This window comes from Rhinopithecus roxellana, chromosome 10 (assembly GCF_007565055.1).
Source record: "Rhinopithecus roxellana isolate Shanxi Qingling chromosome 10, ASM756505v1, whole genome shotgun sequence".
Lineage (NCBI taxonomy): Eukaryota > Metazoa > Chordata > Mammalia > Primates > Cercopithecidae > Rhinopithecus > Rhinopithecus roxellana.
The window spans coordinates 42,466,489-42,488,552 of record NC_044558.1 but is presented as its reverse complement, the minus strand read 5'-3'; the positions used below and the strand labels follow the sequence as shown (position 1 = coordinate 42,488,552).

The window sequence follows — 22,064 nt, the reverse complement described above, 5'->3', positions numbered from 1 at the left end:
TGCCTGGCACTTGTTAAGAGCCTATTAAATATTGAATTGAATGAATGAAAATAAAACTCCCCTCCAAAGAGGTTCCTTGTCCAGAGTTCTCTTGCTCAGTGCATGGCACCTCCATCAATCTTGTTGGGCAAGCTAGAAACTTAGCAGGCATCCCTGTCTCTCATCCCCCGTTATCCAACCCAGCATCAAGCCTTAACATTGTTCCCCTTACACAATTGTGCAGTTTCATCTACTTCTATTTCTCCCCTCCTTCATCCAAGCTACCAACACCTCCTACGTGGACCACTACATTGGCCTTTTAAGGGCATTCAGTCTACTCTTGCCTCCTATGGCAGCCAGACAGATCTTGAAAACAGATATCCATCACAATTCCCATACTTAAAATATTTCAATGGCTTCCCATTGCTCTTGAGATAATGACAGAAATCCCTATGTTGCTATGTTTTCCAACCTCATGTTGCACCAGACTCCCTGCCACACACTGTATTGGTCTTTGTTTCCTCAAACTCTGCCTTCTTTCTCTCCACAAGATCTTGGCATATGCTATGCTCCTTCTCCCCATCCTTTTTTCCTGGTTAATGCTTCCTTTTCTCCTTTATCTTAGCTCAGTTATGACTTTTTCAAAGAAGCATCATTGACTTCCAAGAAGGTTTCTGATCTCCATGATTAGGCCAATTCCTTCCAGAATAGCGCTAAATACTTGCATTTTGAAACTCTTATTAGTTTTAATTTCACTTTTTTTTGTGTGTGATTAACATGTATCTTACCAGACTGCAGGTTTCCTAAGATTATGTACCATGTCTGTTTCTATCCATTATCATTGCCACAGCATATGGGTAAATCTGTTAAATGAATGAAGTAAGCAAATCCATGCTTGGGTTTTTAATATAATTTTAAGATTTGAAAATGCTTCCTGATGATCAAACCAATATGAGAATTCTACCCTAAAGTTTTGGTACATACTGATAATTTATTGGAAATTGAATGACCTACAGGTTTAATTTTATACATAATAATAACATAATTTCTTATCAATGCTTCTATAAGAGAATATAAGGGGAAAAACTGATGTGTATATCAAAGTTTAGTGACTCTTCTGCCTACCAGTAACCAAGGGGTAGACACTGGGAAATAACCAAAGCTAGTTAGCTCCAGGTATAGTCCCTGGTAGTGCTGGTCGCAGAAAATTCACATGGAAGGATATCCAATCAAGTTGTCAATAATACACTTGTGTACGTATGTACATATGTATGTATTTATTGGTTTGGAGACAGTCTCACTCTGTCTCCCAGGCTGGAGTGCAGTGGCGTGATCTCAGCTCACTCCAACCTCCGCCTCCTGGGTTGAAGTGATTCTTGTGCCTCAGTCTCCCAAGTGGCTGGGATGACAGGTGTCTGCCACCACGCCCAGCTAATTTTTGTATTTTTAGTAAGGACAAGGTTTCCCCATGTTGGCCAGGCTGGTCTTGAACTCCTGGCTTCATGTGATCCGCCCACCTTGGCCTCCTAAAGTGCTGGGATTACAAGCATGAGCTACCGCGTCAGGCCAGAAACTTGCTTATTTTAGAGGAGTTGGTAATTAAAATGTTAAAAGTGTACAGTATGCACAGTGAGACAGAGATTGGCATTAACATTCTGAGGAATGATATTACTCTACTTAGATTACTCAATAAATTAATTCCACAGTAAGTGAAAATAATACATATAAATCCAGTTGCAAATATAGATTAGTCACTCATTTTGGCTGAATCAGCTGTGTGTATACAGTTGCCTAAAAGCTCACACCTTCCAGATGGCAGCCTGGATTTCTCAGGAGGAGTATAACAGTCCACTAAGATCTGATTCTCATGAGTCCTCTGACTGTATTCCTAATGTCACATTTCCTTTAATAAACCAATGTATACCAACAATTTCCTTTAACAAACCAATTTCCTTGAACAAACCAATGTATAAGCAACAGGAAATAGTCTAGATATTCTGTCACTCCAATAACATTCATTCCATCTGTTACGTGCTATGAGCTGGGCTCTGTTCTAAGCACTGGGGATTAAGAGGTAGAGGGTACTCTGATCCCATCTCCCACCTGTTCCCAAACCCTGAAAACTCCTACTTTGTACTCAAATTCACAAACAGCCATCAGCAACATTCCCTATAGATTTTCAACCTTTTCTCTGAATGTTCTCTATTCTACTCCAACCACTTACACCTATTGCTAAGCCTTGTCATTACTGGTAAATGCAACCTCTCCATAATCTAAATTTCTAACCACCATTTCCTAACTTTAAGACTAATCCCCAAGGGTGCCCCAATTCCAACAAGTCTTTTATTTTACCTAGACCATCCATCCACTGATCCTATCACCTCTGCACTGTTCTCAAGTCCCAGTGTCCTTCCCTCACCAACTCGTTATAATCCCTTCTTCATATATACCTTAACTCCATTCCCCTTTTTCTCACTTTGTCTTATTCTCATGACAAGTTGAAAACCCTAGGCAAATGCAACACTCTGACTCTATCAAGTTCAAAACCCTAGGTAAATCCAACTCTCTATCTGATAAAAGTATGCTGCACCTCTGCAGTCAAACATTGCTGGAGAAAGGCACACAACCCTTCCTGACTGGTCTTCTGCCAACTTTGTGACCACCAAACTGGTCACAAAGTTTGGTCTAAATGGCCCCTTAACACTGGCCTAAAATATCCCACAATCCCCTGGCCCACTCACTCTCCCACTCTCTGAGAAGACTACTCCATGCCTTCACTTTCCTCAAATCTCCAGCATCTTCCCCAGCCTTATTCTCAGCAAGGACTTTTCTTCACACGTCACCAAGAAGCAATAAGAAGAGGTTTTCCAAAAGCTGCCATCACATCTTCCTACATTCATCAGCAGTGCCCATGAATTCCTCTTTCCCTCTTGTAAAAATAAACAGTCAATGTCTAAAGCCAACCCTTCCATGTCTCCGCCAGATCCTAAGCCCTTTCTCCTACTCAAGAGCATCTTTCCAACAACTTTCCCCTCACTCCTGCATCATCAACTTTTCTCTCTCCAAAATTATTCTTCCCAACATACAAACATGCTGTTATGTCTTCCATCTTGATCTTACTTCTCCCAACTACTCCTGCATTACTCTGCTTCCCCTCTTGGAAAAGAAACACTTCAAAGAATTATCTATGGCAGCTTTCTTCAATTCTTCTCCTCTTTTTCCTCTTGAATTCACTTGCACTTAGGCTTTTGTTCCTCCCTTCCACCAAAACTGCCCTTTATCAAGGTCACCAATGACCTCCGTGTTGCTAAATCCAATAAGCAACCATCCTATCTTACTGACCTATCTGTAGCATTGACTCTCCTCCTCCTTGACACCTCCAGGATACCAGTCTCCTGTCTGTCACCACCTCAGTGGCTGCTCTCCTTCAGTCTCCTTTGCTGACTAGTCCTCAACTTCCCAATATCAAAAAAATGGGGCTTAGACCTACCTGTCTGCAACTATTCTTCTCTGTCTACACCCACTCCCTTGATGATTTCCTCCAGTCTCAATACTTTAAATACCTGACTCACCTAAGCTATAAAGAGCCTCAAATCTGTACCAATAGCCCAACTTCTCCCCTACACTCCAAACCTATATAGTCAGTTCCCTATTCAACATGTCTACTTGTATGTCTAATAAGCTTCTCAAATTTAGTGTGTCCAGAATGGAATTCTTGATCTTCCCCCAACTCAGTTAAATGGTAACTCCATCCTTATTGCTAAGGCCAAAAATCTTGAGTCACCCTTCATTTTTCTCTTTCTCCCACCCCAGATCTTATCTATCAGCAAATCTTGTTGGCTGTACCTTCCATGTATATCCAGAATTGAACTTTATCATATGACTTTGACTGCCACCACCAAGGTCCAAACAACCATCACCTCTTGCCTGGATAGAGTAAGTGACTCCCAGCTGTTTTTATGCACCAGCTCTTGCTCTACTACTATCTATTCTCAACACAGTTTGGGAAAAAACTAAGTAATATTATGTCACTCCTCTGCCTTTCCAATAGCTTCCCACTGCATACAGAAAAAAATTCAATATCTTTGCTATGATTTACAAAGCCCTACACAATTTAGCACCCCATTATGTCTCTGAACCCATTATCAACACTGCTGTCCCTCTCATTCTCTCTCTCTCTTCCAGCTATAGTGATCTCCTAGCTGTTCCTCAGGGAGGCAGATATCCCCTTCACCTGAGGGATCTGCACTTGCTGTTCTTGTCACCTAGACCTTCCCAGATCTGCATACAGGTCAATCCCTTACCTTTATCAGATCCTGCTTAAATGCCACTCTCGCACTGAGGACTTCCCTGACCACTTCCTGTTCACTTCAGCGGCTTTATTTCTCTCCTTAGTACTAATCAATATCTAAAATACTGTGTATTTTACCTGGTTATTTTGTTTATTGTCTCTCTCCTCCACTAGAACATAAGTTCAATGACGGCCATGATTTTTGTCTGTTTGTTCTCTGCTATATCCCCAGCACTAAAACAATGCCTGGAACATAGCTGGAATACAACTGCCACACAGGAGATGCTCAATAAAAGTACTATTTTCTTTCTCTTCCTGTTGAGTCACTACTGACAAAGCTGAAAGTGTATCAACAGAAACGCAATGCTTCTAACAGAAAAAATGTCAAGACTTTTGCCTTACTAAAAGTAGGTTAAGAGTATCATCTCCTCGTATGATAGCCACAATTCTCTAAATTCTTAACCTATCATTCATTTATTACATGTCTACAATAATTAGTCACAGATGAGATAATTTTTTCCCCAAAATATATTTACTTTAGTAAAATCATTCTTTGAAGTTTCTAAACAATCCTGAGAGGTCCTTCTTTTCCTCTGTTCTGGGGCTGGAGGCTTCATCTTAGATGGAGACACTAAAACAGCACCACCTGGAAAAATAAAGGAGATGACAGTTTCAATTACACTAAATTATCATGTAGAAAAAGCAGGTTAAATAAGAACTGCACAGTGTTTGCTGATTACCAACAGCTGGAGTAGTGAGATCATGATGAGTCCTCTGGATTCCACCAAGTTCTCTCAGCTTGGGAGTAGGAAGCCGGCCTCCTTTTTCTGAGGATACAGAAGAAGAATCCGACCTATAAATTGAAACAATCTATGAATCTATACAGCATTTACTCCAGAAAATATGATTTAAAAAAATACTTTGTCATCATTGTGCAATAAAGTATAAAACTTCTAAGAGAATGCCATTTTGTTTCTGAAAAAATAACCACCAAATCCACATGCAGCTAAAAGAGACTAAAATTTTCAATAATGAATAGAACTGAGCACAAGATCAAAAATAAAACTGAACACTGAAAAAATACTGTAAGCTATATGGACTATATCAATAGAATAAAAACAACCCACAAAGAAAAAAGTGACTGAATACTGGATAAGGGGGAAAATCACTGCAAGTCAGCACCAGCACCGCAGAGAATCCTTCCCTACATCAAGGCTCAAGTTCCATAACATCCATGAATGAATAAGGGATTTAGATTATAGACAAAAGGCACTATTACCATAGGTGGAGAAGAGCAACTCCCCAAAGCAATTTACATATAAAACAACAGAAATTAGCTATTTTCAGAAATCACTTTTTAAAAAATATCATAAAACATTATCTTTTTTGTTAGAATCATCTGATATTAAAGAGCACCAGCTTTTTTCTTTAAAGTCATTCTTCCAGACACATTTGCAAATCTGGCACACCATAAATTATAGGACATAAATGAAAATAATCCTAACTACTTCCTCCCAAAGTAGCCCAGAATTCAAGTATTCAATTACCAATCAGTAGTGACTTAAATACCTGAATCAAATTATTCACCACATAGCAGTGCCTTTGTGACGTTGAAATAAAATCTGCACTTTATTAGTCATAAAATCAAAAGTGTAAACCACTATATTTAGTGACAAAACAAAGTACATATCAACTATGTAAATAACGCTTCTCCATACTGAGTAATTTAAAACTCTCACCCTTCTTTCATCTTGTCTGCCTTGGATTTCTCATGTACATCCAACTTCTCTTGCTCTCCCATAAAAGCCTGCTTGCCCGTTTTCCTGTCCCCTTGCTCCTCGTCGTCATCCTCCTCCTTCTCCTCCTCTTTCTCCCTGGGCTGTTTCTGTATATCTTCACTAGTGTTCTCTGTATCCCAAGCCAGCCGCCTTCTAACAGGTAGAGTGGGAGCTGACACTCCCAATTTCTCTGTGGTATCTTTCTGGGGCTGTTCTTCCACGATCTTTCTTTTTTCTTCTGGTTCTGTAGAAGGACATTTCTGCAAAGTCTTATGGCTTGTAGGATCTCTGCGTTAACAAAATCAGTTTTATTTTAAATGTGAATAGTCTGCACTTTCCTAATCTACACCAATTTTAGTGAGTCCATCGTTTCCTTCTGTTCACAACTACACGTTTTCCATAGATATTGCCTTGCTCAGGCATTGAAGAAGGAAATCTAATTTGTTTTATAGTAAAATAAATCAAAGTTATAATCTGGAGTTTCTATTAAAATATTCCAAAATGTATTTATCTTCTTTTACTCCTACCTTCACATATGCTTGTGTACATCTAATCTGCTGACACAAGTCATACCTAGCCCTAAACTGGCATTTACACACAAAACCTAGGATCCCATGGTCTAAGTTCTTCAATTACTTTCGCTGACAAATAGTGAAATCATGTTCATTTAAACCCAAAACAGCAGAGCGCTCTTCCATAAAAGCAGCAGTCAAGTTCTGAATCAGCCACAAAATCCATCAGTGAATGATCATAGGTATGCATTAATAGCTTAGTCTCTACGTTTTTATTGCTGTTGACTTTCTTTTCACCTTCTAAAGGTCTTTTTACATCTGACCATATAATCATCCCTACTCTGCTATTAATTGTCAACAAAAAATATTATAAAAATCTAGCCTTCCAGATTTACATTACGTGTTATTCATACACAAATAAAGCAATCTATATTGCTTTATTTTTCACAGAGAATAAAAATGAAATAAATGGCTGCCACATTTCCATTTGACTGGAGACACATTTTGAGTAGTCAGGTCATTTTCCTGTGACATTCTATGATCTATGTAAGTGTCAACAAACTTTTTTTTGCCATCCACAAAGAATATCTCACCCAGCAAGATCTAATGCTCTGATGTTGCTACTAACGGTTCCTTCTGAGCTTGTGGTTGAGGAGACATCCCAACAGCAGTTGCTATCAGACAGAATCTGATTCAGGTGGTCCCGAGAAAAATGTGTCCCCTGAACTCGCTTCCTATAAAACTCAGCCTTTTCTCGGAGTTCTTTAACCTATACAGGAAAGTTCAGACATCATATACTGTTGTAAATGCTTCTTTACAAATAGCACCAAGTAGCATATCAAAGACACTGAACAAATACAGCCAGGGACCAAGGACAAAGGAAGGCAAAATCAGCCACATACAGTCATCAGACTTTGTGCATTTAAGCAAAAACGAAAACAATCAAGCTAAAGCACGATGCAGCTGTTTTATTTCAGACCAGCAGGCAGGGAGAAATTTACAGCAGCTAAGAAAAATATTGACATCTACTTTTTATTCCAACTGAAATTACACAAGTAATCTATGCATTATAGTTTTTAAAAACTCAAAAGCAACCAACCTCGGCATACCACATGGCATTTAGAGAACCCTAGAGAAGGAATACAGAAACATACTTAATGATAGGTTGATGCCATAACTGAATATTAATGGGAACCAATGAAACACATTATTCTCCCTTCTAAATATCTACCAAACTTGTCAATCAATATTTCTTAGTATTTTTAGTAATTAGTTCAGTAACCAAGATAGCTTATTATTATCTTGAAAACCAGCCACATTCTTGCATGCTAGGATGTTGCTGATGACAGATAAATTAGGCAATCTAATTATTATTCCTATTTCCCCAGCTCTGGAAGGGTGCTTACATGCCAGAAATCCCTAACCCAGCTTCATTTCATGGCTTTGCATACAGCTACTACTGCTACAGAAGCCCTCACTGGGAGAGTTACGAGGTTATGAGGCTTCCCTCTCCAAATTCCTCAAAGTTCCCTTGGAATCAGCAAAATCTCTACTTAAAAAAAAAGTACTAAATATATAATTTAAAATAATAGCCCACAAAATCATAATAGAAATATGTTCAACAAAGTGACAGGATAAAAAAAGTTCTGATGAATAATAAAGTGATACGAATTCTTTAATATGCAAGTAACATTTTCTGATGAAAAGGAGCCTTTATACCCATTTGAAACCTTTCACTTTATACATCATACTGCCACCTGCTGGCTTCTCCAAGTACAATTCCACAATGTAAAAAAAATTAAGTTGAAGTTTTACCCTTAAAATTCTGTTCAATAGCTTTATTTATTCTCGAAAAACACTAATTTTTTTTATCATCAAGACAGAAAATCTTTATTCTAGAACTGCTTTTCTTTCAGGCCAAAAAAAGCAAACAATGAAACAGCAATGTAAAAGTAATTGTAGAAACATATTCTCAGCTCTTTAACAAGGTACGATTTTGAATGCAGAGATGAAAGTGTTACAACTCTAGCGAACTGGCAAAAGCAAAAGACAGCACCTACATAGCATAAGAAACCATATAATGCCAACGGAGTCCTACTCTAATGAACCATACCTGAAAAAAAAATCCTAAAGGATAATATGAAATATTTTCTTCACTGCCAACCAAAAAAAAAAAAGCTTTGTTCATCTATCATTTCTATCAACTCCTATAACTTTAAAGAAAATTTCTAGCAGTGGTTTTCGCATTTAACAGGTAGAGTTTCAAAACAAAGAGTTTCTCATAACCTCAACCTAGTGTCATGCCTAAACACAACAGGCCAGCAGCTGACACCGATTTACTGGCCACACACTGTTCTGCCTCTGTCCTGCTTTTCCTCACTCCCACTATCAGATTCCTCAGTCAGGGAGATCTTTGCCAAGACTTGGGATGGTCACAAACTGCTCAAGAGTTTAGCTGACTCACTGCCTTTCTTCCATCATGGGTGCTTTCGATGCTCCTAGTTTTAACTTGATTTCACTAAGGTGAATATATGAACATTGCCCCAGGTAATATCTGGGACAGCTTTGAGCTTTGTCTTTTACTTGCCTGTGCTGTCTTCAAGATATGCTCAAATAGAGAAGTAGAAAGCAAAAGAGTGGCCACGGTGGAAGGAATCAAGTGACCTCCTGAAACAATATGCAGACAGCATGACAGTCACTAGGACTTGTGTCTGGGAGCTGCAGTTCAAAGAACCAGCAGCTCAGAGCTCAGAGCACTGAGCACTGAGCCCTAGCCCTTTCCCCCAGAAGCTGATTACACATAATTGTGGGCCATGGTTTTAAGTAATGAGCTAAATAAAAGACCCATTCCCCATCCAAATTATCCTTCTGTTTACAATGACAGGGGGAAGTGGGATGTTTACTAATGTCTAATCTAAACAGAAACATTTTACTGTAGCTTGTTCTCTCAGAAAAGGCAAAAAAAGTCAAGATACGATTTGAAAGATGCTAATACCATAACAAAAATGTTCCATTCTCTATCCTTTGAGTATAAGAAGCTAGTACTAAAGTAGCACTTCTCAACTCTAGAATTACCCTTCCCCTCAAACCTATCTTCAGATCCCCAGTTTCTCCCACATTAGAGTATCCCAACACTGTAGCTCACACCTCTAACCACACAAGCTGCACCTTTCTTTTGCCTACAAACTGTAAGTGTACACACTGACAATGGGCATCACTATCAGACAAATTATTTAATCTTCAGTTGAGAGAGTGGTCTGAAAGTTAGGAAATAATCAAATCTATAATGATACAATTCTATAAATTCAATCTATTAACACGATCAAATGTTTGATGGTAAAAAGCGTTAACTTAAAAGACCTCAATGAATATTAATTGCTGAAGAGCCAGTGGCATTAAAAAAAACACTGATAATTTACATCCTAATACATAAGTTCCTGATACTATTAGTGCTATTATTTTATCATACTTCTTTAAATTGTGGTCTCTATTACCAAATGGAACTCATTGTGAAATTAAAGTGTTAATAGAGGCTGAAAGAACCTGTGGGCTTATTGAGCTCACATACACTCACCTGATTTGGCATGTTTCCCTTCACACGTGTCCAAGCCCCAGCTTTATATAAATACTGAGCTGGGCTCAGAAATTTTGCTCTATATTCGGAATTCACCTTCCTAATAGAAATGAAATGAAAGTAAATATTTCACCATGTTGATCACTGAAATACTATATTTTCCTATTAAAATACATACCCAAGTCTTTGATGTTTCCAAGGAGTAAGCTTTTTAGGCTGGTGTAAGTCTTTTAATTCCATCTCTGCTTCCAATTTTAAAGGATCGTCTATTTCATTACTCTGAAATGGAAATAATTTAAGCTTTTTATGCTTAAAATGTTACACATTAAAGTGAAAACATGGATGTTATAAAGTTAGACTTGAATATTTAATGACATTTCTATTTTTAGAAGCTTTAGATACTAAAGAAAACAAAAATAAGAAATCAACAAACAAGTTGTGAAATTTTTATTATATTTGGTTAGTTATTTTTGAAGTTTAGCTGAGGATATAGTTTCATTTTCTAACAATAAAGATTTCAGATCTTTGGCTAAGGAAGAAAATTTTTAAGTTAAGAAATACATATCTAAATAATGTTACCACACACTGAACTTGATATTCTAAATTTACAATTGCATTACAGTAATTAAACATAGGATCCTGATGAATTAGTTACCAAATCACTTTACTGAATAGCAATTCTTTCTTTTTTCTCCGATAATATCATAGGCCTAATATATGTGTGTGTATAAATCATTTTACTTTTAGTCATATTTACTTATATACTATTTTTAGGACCCATAAAATATCAGGTATCAACATTCCAGGAGATTAAAAAATAGTATTTACACCCCAATTACCTGTAATTTATAATCATGTTAGCCTGATTCTGCAACTTAAATGGCTGTAATATCACACAGAAGCTGTTGTTTGTATATTCTGAGGTAGATCATATAAATTATACTGGCTATAATCTGGCATGCTAACACTTTGGTTTAAACTACTTGTTATGGCCAGGCGTGGCAGCTCACGCCTATAATCCCAGCACTTTGGGAGGCCAAGGTGGGCGGATCACCTGAGGCTAGCAGTTCGAGACCAGCCTGGCCAACATAGTGAAATCCCAATTCTACTAAAAATATAAAAATTAGCCAGACATGGTGGCATGCACCTGTAGTCCCAGGTACTCAGGAGGCTGAGGCAGGAGAATTGCTCGAACCTGGGAGGCAGAGGTTGCAGTGAGCCAAGATCATGCCACCGCATTCCAGCCTGGGTGACAGAGTGAGACTCCGTCTTGAAAAAATAAATAAAAATAAAATACATGTAAGTATGTATGTGTTTAATTTCCATAATTTAAAACAAGTATTTCTAGCACTACTATTACCCCGGGAAGTTACTATAAATGCAGTCATTTGATATTAAACTTACTAGACTTTGGTATTAAATATATTAGACTTACCTCCTGCATTGTTAAGTACTCAACATGCTGTATCATTTTTATTTATGTCTGCCTCCCCACTAGCCCAACAGCTGCTTGGGGCTATTTGCCAGCCTTGTATTCTCAGTACCAACCCATGTCTGCTCCTAGTAGCTGGCTCAATGAACATTTGATGAACAAATGAATTAATGAACTAGCGAAAACCAAAAACTCCCAGGTGGTAGTAAGTAAAAGAAAACGTGGAGAATCTAAAATAATGGGGATTTTGTTTGGTAAGGTTAAAAGTTGATGAATACCTTCTTTTCAGGAGATACTGTTTCAAGATTTCTGTTTTCTCTCAAATCATTTCTTAATTTTGGTTCTTTCACTGGAGATAAACCCTTGAAATTTCTTCTGTATTCAGTTTCATGGATGACTGAGTTACCTTTGAATGGTGGAGCAAACTGGCTTTTATTGTGGAAAACCTTAAACAAAAATTATCTTGGTTTAGTTTTGTTCATTAAATATGCAGAACTTCAGTCTTCAATTACTTAACGAAACATACATAAAGTTGAATTACAGGACAAAAAAAAGCAAAGTTATATATGATTTTAATTTCATTTCACATATATTATTAACATCCAAAGGTCAACTTTATATACTCATTACTATGTTTTGAATAATAGTTTTATAATCAAAATATAGCTTATAACCAAAATAAATATTGGCATATTTTCATATGACATAGACATTAGCTTTAAGGCAACTCTGTTGTCAGTTCTACAGGTTTTTTTCTTCCTCTCTGACATGATTTTTTTTATTCCTGCCTTAATAGAAAATTCTTGACATTTTCGAATACCCAATATGTTCAATTTGTTTAGCTTTTCTTCCCTTGGCTTATTTTCAGCACATTTTATTAAGGCAAAGAAAATGTTCTGAGCAATTACTACACTTGTATTGTTAAATGTTTCCTTTTATTCTATTTCACAATATGGTTTCTATTTCACAGCATATTACCATTGATTACAAGGAAAGCAAATGGAAAAGATAGGGAACTCAAACAAGTTATATTACTGGTTTGTAATGCTGAATAGGGTATCTTCATACAGATCAGATCTAAACAGTTTATCTATTTTAGTACAGTATAACCTCAAGGACTCTCCTGCCAAAAACTGTTCTGACTCCTTTACATATTAACATAAGACATCCTTTCAGAAAGCAGGTGTCTGATAAAATAGAAATGAACAACCTTTTTAGAGGTTTCCTATCAACAAGCATTAAAAGCTGTCTCAAAGCTCTTCAATCCATAGACTCTGAATTCAGTATGCTTTGAACAATGAGCAATTCCTTCTAAAAAAAAAAAAGCTTGTGAAACACATTAAAGAAAGCAGTAAAACTACCAGTGAATATATCGCTAGTGATTTTTCTTATAAAAGTAACATTTCTACACAACGCTTTCACTGACACATAAAAGCCCTATTTGTTGATGATATGATTTGATTTGAATCAGCTCTATCTTCAAGGTCAAATACTCTATAAAAACCTGAATAATTACAATTTTCATGTTGTAAATAATATTTTAGATACATTTCATCTCCAAAAAACCCTGTAGGCAAGCAAAAGAAGTATTGATCCTATTCACTAGGTTAATAACGGGTACTTATCATTTTGTTACTTCAAAGGTTCTTAAAATGTTATATAAATGTCAAAGGTATTTTAAAAATTGAATAAGCCCAAAGCTGCCACAATTTATAGGATCACTGGTGTTTTTTTCATCTTAATGTAAGATGACTAGATGTTATTGTCTTGCTGAATCTAATTATCCTGTCAGTTCTTAGGGCTATACGCAATACACAAGTGAATGCTGACGTATAGGAGAAAATGAATGTAAGGGTGTGTGAAAGTGTGTATATTTATAAAGAAAAACACAAAGACCAGAAGAAAAAACAGACTAAGCCATTATAGGTCTCTGGGGATATTACAAGTGGAGGTATTTCCTGTCTCTGCCTGGAAGTACTGTTAAGAACATAAATGAGAGTTTAAAGCCTAAAAACTGCCTAAAGGTTGAAGGTAGTAAAACAACAGACTATTTATTAGTAATGGTATCTCAACACTAAAACTGTGCAGGAGTATAATGAAATCTAAAACCACATCATTACAGCTTCTGAATTTTACAAATATAGTTATACCGACAATGCCTATTACCATTTGTCTGATATAAGGACAAAATTACGTATCTTGTGTTATTGTCAACATATTTTGTATTTATTAAAATAAATATTCAAAGCAGTTATGCTTTTCTTAGAATACAGGAAACATGCAATATATTAGTCAACAAAACACAACATTTTAGAATAAGATCAATTTAGTAATTTTTTATTAAGTAAAAAAATCTTATAGCATGCAAAAACTTACCAGTTCCCCAAGTTTTCATTACCCTGTCTCATATTTAGTATATGTGCTGCATCTGGCAACAATGATCATCAGTAGCCTAGGACAGTATAATATTACTACCATAAATCATAAGTAACAGGACGATTTTAGCAAAATTCTCACTTTGGTTTTCTAGAACCTACCTCCAGGCTACTTAAGTACCTAATTTCTTGCAACTCTTAATTCTATGTAAATCTACATTACTAGATAAGATAATGGTACTCAGAAATGTATTACATCCATTAAACTACCTGATTGGCTGCAAAAGCTGGAGCAGTTTCTTTAGAAGTCTTCCAAACAAACTGCCTTTGATATTCAGAATTTCTCAAGGCATTACATGAAGGAACAACAGTCAATCCAGCTTTCTTACGCAGAAGTCTATCCAACTGTTCAAAACAAAAATCCACTCAAAGACATTAAAAATTTCTATTCAAACTTTTTAAAAATTGTGGTAAAAAATGCATAACACGAAATCTATCCTCTTAACAAAATGTTCAGTCTACAGTACAAAATTGTAAACTACATGCACATTGTGGTACAGCAAACTTTCTTTAACTTATAAATAGTATCTTTTTTCAAGTGTCAAACCATTTAAAATTCCTTTCTATCAAAGGACTATTAGGCATCCCAGGAAAAATATAATACTCTCAGTCCTTTCCTACTAATCATTCATAATTAAATCTATTATCAAAAAGTCCCAGTACTTTGCCTCACCTGCACACTGCTTCTGTGAACACCCCTTCTCCTGCCTGCCAGACTCACACATCACCTTCCTTGTTCCCTTTTACCCCCAGCTTTTTCAACAAGCTATGGATTCTTCTCCAACACTCTGAAATGCCTCTTCAGGGTCCCAGTCAGTGGTGGACATGAACCAGAGAAGAGCAGTGAAACAGAATGGAGAAAGAAACGTGGAAGGCATTGAGATCACCATGCAAGTTCCGGTAGCCTCTGCTTATGTGCTCACAGGGACCTGCTGCAGGCCAGCTGTAACATAAGAGAGCAAAAATGCAAGATCTCTGAGAGACAGGCAGAGCTCTCCTTCCTTTTGCATTTCATCAATTGAGTTTCTGTCTATCTTCTTGTATAGATAAGAAACTGAAAAGGGGCTAGATAGAAGTCAGCTCAGCACCCTGCCAGAAGTAAGGGCCTACTTCCCTTCTCTGTCTCAACTTGATCTCTCCCTTAGGACTCAAGTGCTAATATATGATGAATAAAATCCAGACACAGGAGGTCCATCCAATAAAGGGATATCATAGCATACATAACTACTACAAAATAGCGAGTAGTTAGAACTAATTCACAACAACTAAAGTCAACAGCCTGTTATCAACTATTCTTATAGACATTAGACAAGAAAACAACAATGGAAAATTCTGAAACACAAAATGTAACATTACAGAAATGACGATGAAACCAACAAAGAATTCTATGCTTTTGAAAAGAAATGCAGTGAATATGCCTACCCCAGTATCTACATTTTCTGAAAGAACCTTGGTAGAATGTTCCAGTTCCACATTTTCATTAACTGGTATATGGTTTGTTACACCCTCATTATTTTCCACAACATCTGAAGCCCCTTCAGCTCTGGAGTCTGCAGAGTGAGATCTGGTTCTTTTGGGAACCCTGGAAGCTTCTAGTGAGTCAACTCTTTCTTGAGTAACATCCTTTTGTTCTGCTTCTTGTGATTTTGGTGTTTCTGGGGCTTCTGGTTCTGGCAGTGCAACCACATTGTTCTCTAAGATAGCTCCATTCCACTCCAGAGATTTTGAAATCTGTGGGTCATGGTAAGGGACTCTTCTTTTTGAAATAAAACTTGGCTCCTTCGTGATCCCTACAAAACACGGTATACAAAACTAGTAGCTACCAAAGCAAAAAGTTATAAAGACAACTTTTAAGAACACTTGTGAAGGAGAAATGAAATTTAAAATTTAGTTCAGATATATGCACCTATATATACACACAATATCCTTTAGAATATAGGATTTTAAAAGTACAGCTTTTCAACATAAAATATTTAATTTTGCTTTTAAAAGCATTAAAAATTTAACCATAACAAAAAATTAAAAATCAGTGGGTCACAATGTTCCAGTTATCCTAACAAAAGTCACTAGAATTGCAACATGATAGACCTGGCAAGCCAGGCAGTACATGTTGCCTCGTTTCTAATTACTTTCCTGTGCTACTTAACAGAACAATGGGCCCTGGTACTGTCAAAATTTGGAACTTTTCACAAAGCTTCTCTTAAGTGGAGCAGACCAAGATGAGAAGGAGTAAGATGTCGTTGTGCTGGATCTTGGGTCTACATCTGCCTTGATTTCCTGAGAATTAAAAAAGAATAGGCGGGGCGCAGTGGCTCACGCCTGTAATTCCAGCACTTTGGGAGGCCGAGGCAGGCAGATCACGAGGTCAGGAGATCGAGACCATCCTGGCTAACACAGTGAAACTCCGTCTCTACTAAAAAATACAAAAAAAAAATAGCCAGGCGTGGTGGCGGGCGCATAGTCCCAGCTACTGGGGAGGCTGAGACAGGAGAATGGTGTGAACCAAGGAGGCGGAGCTTGCAGTGAGCCAAGACTGTGCCACTGCACTCCAGCCTGGGCGACAGAGCAAGACTCTGTCTCAAAAAAAAAAAAAAAAAAAAGAAAAAAAGCCCTTTTAACAACAGCTAAGATACAATTTCTCTATATTTCTGTATGGAAAGCAAATGTCCAAAAACATAACCTTCTATGGAGGTAAGAGCAGCTCTGCAGAATGACAGCCACTGAGAGACTGCCCTAGTTTAGGGCCATTCTTTAAGATGGCTGCAGGGTAGAGAAGGAAGATTAATACCAGAAAGGAAAAGGAAGGTGGAAAGAAAATTGGGCATGAGGTAAAACCCAGGACTCCTTAGCCTCTGTTGTAGATGTGCTGGCCATGTCACCCCGGGTCCCTACCCTTTTAAAAGGCTTCCCTAGACCACAGGTCTTCACACTGGCTGGATATCTGTCTGGAGGCACACAAAGATGTGGAGGGTAAACAGAAGTGGACGGCTTAAGGGGATCATTTTCCAGATCCTCAACTCCATATGTGTGTGCTCTCTCGCCTGACGCTGATCTGTCTGCCTAAGAGCTCCATCTGCCATCTGCAGTTCCATCTCCCACCACCCCTTTCATAATCTCCCTTTCCCCACTTTACAGAAGAAAGACACACCTCTTAACCAGCCTGAAACTTACTCCAGTGCATCCCCCAAAGGTAGAACAAAACCTCAGGGGTAGGAAGCCAAACAAAGGGACAATTCAAGAAAGCATATCCCTGAGGGAGAATATTTGACAGCAAAGCAAAGCAGACAGATTAGAAATAACAAAGGAACAGTATCTTATTTCATATATCTCCATGGATTTTCCATCTACCTTCTTAGTATTAAAATTCAGGTATGAGAGGGATATCATGTGAAATGTACATATGCATATTAACACATTTACCTTAATTAAAGATAAACAGACTTTTTTCTCACAGAAAATAATTCTAATTTGGCCAGTTAGTTTGCCAATGAATACAGACTTTGCCAGTTGCATGATAAACATTTTCCATAAATTGAATGGGCTAAAGTGGCAGTTCCAGAGTTTTCACAAAATATATGTAAAACATGTAAGCACTATGCAATATACCAGAAATTCTATTATTCAAAACTATTCATAAAAATTTATGATAAAACATAGCAATTTAGAAAAACATTGTGACGAGGCACAATGTTTTTCTAAATTTTTCTAGGAAGTATAAAAGCTAAAAAGCTTGAAGATCACCAATTAGACTCCTCTCTGCTTTAACACAGAGGCAGGTTTTTGGTAGAAGAGTAAAATGAAAGAAGATTCTCGAGTGGTCTGCTGTTGTCTCCCAGCACCAGCAAATCCCCAGGGTAAAAATACACTACTCTAAAAGAAGGGACAGCCATCCTGGGTAACACTGCTGTTGTTTTTTGCTAACCTCCCACCTCCCATTCTGAGCATTCTGGAGTTCTTGCTCAGTCCCTCCCCATGACCTAAAATTCCCCACTAACGTTCCTCCCCTAGTCCACTCCTTCCTTCATTATATACCATGCTCTATGGTGGCTTTGCTCTCATGGTCTCATTCCATCACCTTCCCCTCAAATGCAGCTGATCTAAGCTGAAATGTTATTGGACAACTACCCAGTTTAATGAATTTTCCAGTGTCGTAATAGCCCTGTAGGCGCTCAGCAGGGTGGGATATCTATGCTTAAACAGAGATTTATTTGGATTCTTAATCCAATGGAGGTTCAAATATGTGGAATTTCTAGTCATTTGTAAAAAGAGGATTATGAGCAGAGGGATTTTCCTAGCACCCTGCCAGAGAAGCAGGGTCACCCAGTCTCTGAAGTCTGGCGCTGGGTCAGATCATGATGCTTCAGAGGAACCCTAAAAGAGATACCCACTCTTGCCCACTCTTCCCTTTGTTCTCCCAACCTAATTCTGAAAATACCTCCTCATCTTACTAACTTCCCAGGCTTGGTACCCTACCCATAAGTCTTTTCCTGGCTTCAAACATCTAACATTTATGTGACTTACCTGCCATGCTCGCACACGTCACATGTGGGGCACCAAGCACTGATCTGTGTACATGAACCAGGCCCTTAATAGCCAACATCTCATTTAAACCCTCCCAGCAATCCTATGTAACAGGCTTCCTAAAATCTCACTTGGTGAAACTAGTTCAATTTGCCCAACAGCTATTGTGGATTCAAATTTCGGCTTATTCATTCATTCAAAAATTAGTTTCAAGAAGCAACAGATTGTTCCAAGGCCTGTATTAGGTACTGGGTAGGAACCAGGTGGTGGATAAGACAGAGCCCTACTCTCAGAGATCTAATATACTAGTAAGGAAGAATTAAACAAGCAGGTATAATGAAGTCAGTCTGTCTCCTTTCTGTTCTGTCACCCTCTGGGAAACCCTGGCCCAGGAATCTGACTTCCCTGGGACACAGGGAGGAGGCATGTGTGATAACAAGAACATGACCTCTGAAATCGCATGCTTTGCACAAAACAGACTTGATTTCAAATCATGGTTCTGCCACTTACTAGCTGTAAAGCTGGGGCAGCGACCTAATCTCCCTAAGCTTCCATTTCTCAAGACCTTGGGAGCACTCTTCCCCAGCACTTTCCCCTCAGCTTTCAGGTCTCAGCTCAAATACCACCTCCTCAAAAACAGCCTTTCCCAACCATCTAATCTAAAGCGTTTTCCCTCCAGTCCACCCCTCCTGCATGTTATCTATCACACTTCCCCACAATTTTATATAAAAACCTGAAATTCCCTTATTTATTGAGTGACTTGCTTACTGTTTCTCTCCATAGTTAAGGTACTTTGGTTCAGGGCTATATCCCTAGTGTTCCCAGACCAAACTGAGGGTCAGGCTGCTATATCTCTCCGCCAATAACGAGATGCAGATGAACTAGGGAGAAAGAAAGTTTTTATTTCTATAACCAGTTACGGGGAGAAGGCCTGGAAATTATCACCAGACCAACCCCAAATTACAAAGTTTTTCAGCGCTTATATACCTTCTAAGCTATAAGTCTACGTGTAAGTGTGCATTCATCTAAGGATGTAAGTGATTAACTTCTTTTAATCTATAAGTAAGGTCTGAGTCCTGAAGACCTTCTTCTGGAGCATCAGTAAACTTACTTTATCTAAATGCGTCTAGGTGCTGGGCTGATTACCCTTATCTTGTCTCCTGCTGAATCACGGAGGTTTGAGGAGTTCCTTCAGACCGCCAATAAATTTGTTTGTGGAGGCCTGGGGAGTTTCTGCAGAACCCCATTAAAACTTGTTTAATCCTAAATGGATCCTGTTAAGAATTCCTTATTTTGTCATGCTTTACTGCCAAGGAAAGGCCTAGGCAAAACTCTTGATGGGCTTTTGTTACATCCCAGCCTCTGTGTAAGGCTTTTCTTAGCTTTTAGTATTTAACTTAACCACTCAGTCAGTACTGAAACAGTTGTGATAGAGGCCTCCATTAGTGAAACCTGGCCGGCCACACTAGCTGCTGGGAATAGTCCTGGCTCATAGTAAACCTTCAAGAAATATTTGATTAATAAATGAATAAATCAACCAGGCCAAATGAACTTTTAATATATCATTTGGTAAACTTAGCCCAAGGTTTACTTAGCCCAAGTTATAATGGCTTAGCCCAAGTTATAAACTTAGCCCAGGTTAGAATGGCTATTAGCTTGCTCAACTTACCTAACTGATCTGATCTAAGTCCAGCCCATGGGTACTTTCGCACCAAGGAGGAATTACAAGACTCTGACAAATAAGACTTTTTCCACAGGAAGTTCCTCTGGTATTCACTCAGCCCCTGTAATGCAAAGTACACTTTGAGTACAGTGCAATTAATGAATGATGTTTTCAAGCAGACATCAGTGAAAAATAATTTCTGAACCTCCAAAGAGACTTAAGACTGAAAATTAAACACAGACGAGCTCCTTAATAAGAGCTAATATTCACCCAGCCCTGTGCTAAGCAGTTCACACGAGTTACATCCTTTAAGCCTCAACACCACTTGAGGCAGACGCTACCAGAAATACCAGGCTCAGAGGTTACCCTTTCACTGATTATCTGATTCCAAAGCATGAGTTCTTGTCGGATAACTAGTGACAATCTAAATTCTGATCACTCAACTAGATTTATCCCAGGTTTTCACCGAGTACACAATATTATGTATTATGCCTAGGGCCTTTTGCTATTTGGTAAAGTCAACAAAAGGCAAACTCCCCTTCCATTCTGAATACACGCCTTTAAGATAAATGAGTCAGGAGGTGTGGGACGCTGTGGCCACCTGTTAAGTTGCAGGGTGCTAGTCCCTGAGAGCTACCAGCTACCTGGAACTTTTAACATACCCTAAGAATGCACAACGATGAAAAATGTGTGTTTCTTTATACCCTATCTTTACTAAGAACCCATTTCTCAAGCCTTTAAAAGCCACATACACTAAAGTTTTAAAGGTAATGGGGGTTAAATGCTAAGCTAAATGGGCCACAGGTGTCCCAAACTGAAGTCGCCTTTAGTTCTCTTCGCAAAGTGGCCTCCTCCCATCTACACTCCTCTCGAGTCCCCTTAAGTAAATGTCTCGCATCATCTGACTCTTCCGCACACGGCAACTTGCAAATGTGAGTGAGCGGAGAGAGAACTAGGTAAGAGGCGGCGGGCAGATTCTGGGGCCCCTCAGGCACGCCCTGGGGCTGGCAGCTTCTGCCGGGCCGAGGGCTGCAGGGCTGAAAAGCAGCGTGACCTCGACGCTCCGCACCTCCCCCGCCGTGGCTCCCCCCAGCCACCTTCCGGCCCGGGGACCCCAGCCTCACCTTGAAGCGCACCGGCATGTCGCCCGGCGCCGCAGCCCCCGCCACTGCGACAGTTAACGGGACAAAAAGCTCCGAGGGGGCGGGGCGATAACAGTGTGTTCCCTAGCAAACCCTCGGCACGGCGTCCCCGACTACGCGCCGGCGCACTCCGCGCTTCCCGCCTAGAGCCCTGTCGCTGTTTTTCCCCGCCCATTTTTGGACCTAGGGACCAATAGAAACTGGTAGAGTGCCTTACCTCCATTAGGATTTGACCAATGAGTGACCGAAAGGGCGCCGCCTATCGCTCGTGCCAAATCCCGGGGGCTGATAGAGATGGCGGGCGGAAGGCCGGCCAATAAGGCTCCCGGAACCGGGCTGGGCGGGACCCGGGCGGTGCCTTCCTGGGTTGGGTGAACCGGTCCCTGGTTCGCGGGCTCCAGCGCAGCAATGCGTCTGCTTGCTGGTGGAATTCGCCAGCCGCCAGACTCGCTGGCCCAGTGTGTTCTTCATTCTAAAATCTATGACAGAACTGAACGCTTCTTTTTCTGAAAGGAAAGTGCTCAGATCTATTCTGCTGAATACCGGTTCGTACAACCGACAGCCGCATTACAGTTTATTGTCACATCAAAGGGGAAAGGCCAAAAAATAAATATAGCTTAGGCAGGATTTTTGAAACTTTATTGAAACTCGAAAGACAAACTGCTGTCTCTTCCTCCAGTGATGTTCTTCCTCCCTCCATCTCTACCCTCCCCAAAATGATGTACATACAGCGCTTA

At 39.1% G+C, this 22,064-nt stretch overlaps 1 protein-coding gene across 12 annotated transcripts in view; it reads right to left on the bottom strand.

Moving 5' to 3' along the window:
* MDM1 (Mdm1 nuclear protein) overlaps nucleotides 1–21,465 on the bottom strand; it is a 36,355-nt gene extending 14,890 nt beyond the window's left edge. For 3 of the 12 annotated variants that reach the window (XM_030938570.1, XM_030938571.1, XM_030938572.1), the window contains exons 1-12: nucleotides 21,310–21,465; nucleotides 20,192–20,306; nucleotides 15,424–15,791; nucleotides 14,212–14,346; nucleotides 11,845–12,012; nucleotides 10,313–10,413; nucleotides 10,135–10,234; nucleotides 7,660–7,689; nucleotides 7,154–7,329; nucleotides 6,010–6,336; nucleotides 5,011–5,123; nucleotides 4,807–4,916 (exon numbers count right to left, since the gene is read on the bottom strand). In XM_030938570.1, coding sequence (XP_030794430.1) covers nucleotides 4,807–4,916; nucleotides 5,011–5,123; nucleotides 6,010–6,336; nucleotides 7,154–7,329; nucleotides 7,660–7,689; nucleotides 10,135–10,234; nucleotides 10,313–10,413; nucleotides 11,845–12,012; nucleotides 14,212–14,346; nucleotides 15,424–15,791; nucleotides 20,192–20,306; nucleotides 21,310–21,327 — 1,761 coding nt within the window. In that variant the 5' untranslated portion in view covers nucleotides 21,328–21,465. Of the gene's footprint in view, nucleotides 1–4,806; nucleotides 4,917–5,010; nucleotides 5,124–6,009; nucleotides 6,337–7,153; nucleotides 7,330–7,659; nucleotides 7,690–10,134; nucleotides 10,235–10,312; nucleotides 10,414–11,844; nucleotides 12,013–12,776; nucleotides 12,798–13,774; nucleotides 14,347–14,674; nucleotides 15,792–15,959; nucleotides 16,279–20,191; nucleotides 20,307–21,309 lie in introns of those variants that run through there. The other 9 variants (XM_010358756.2, XM_010358757.2, XM_030938573.1 and 6 more) reach the window with 9 other exon arrangements.
* Nucleotides 21,466–22,064: the final 599 nt, after the last annotated feature.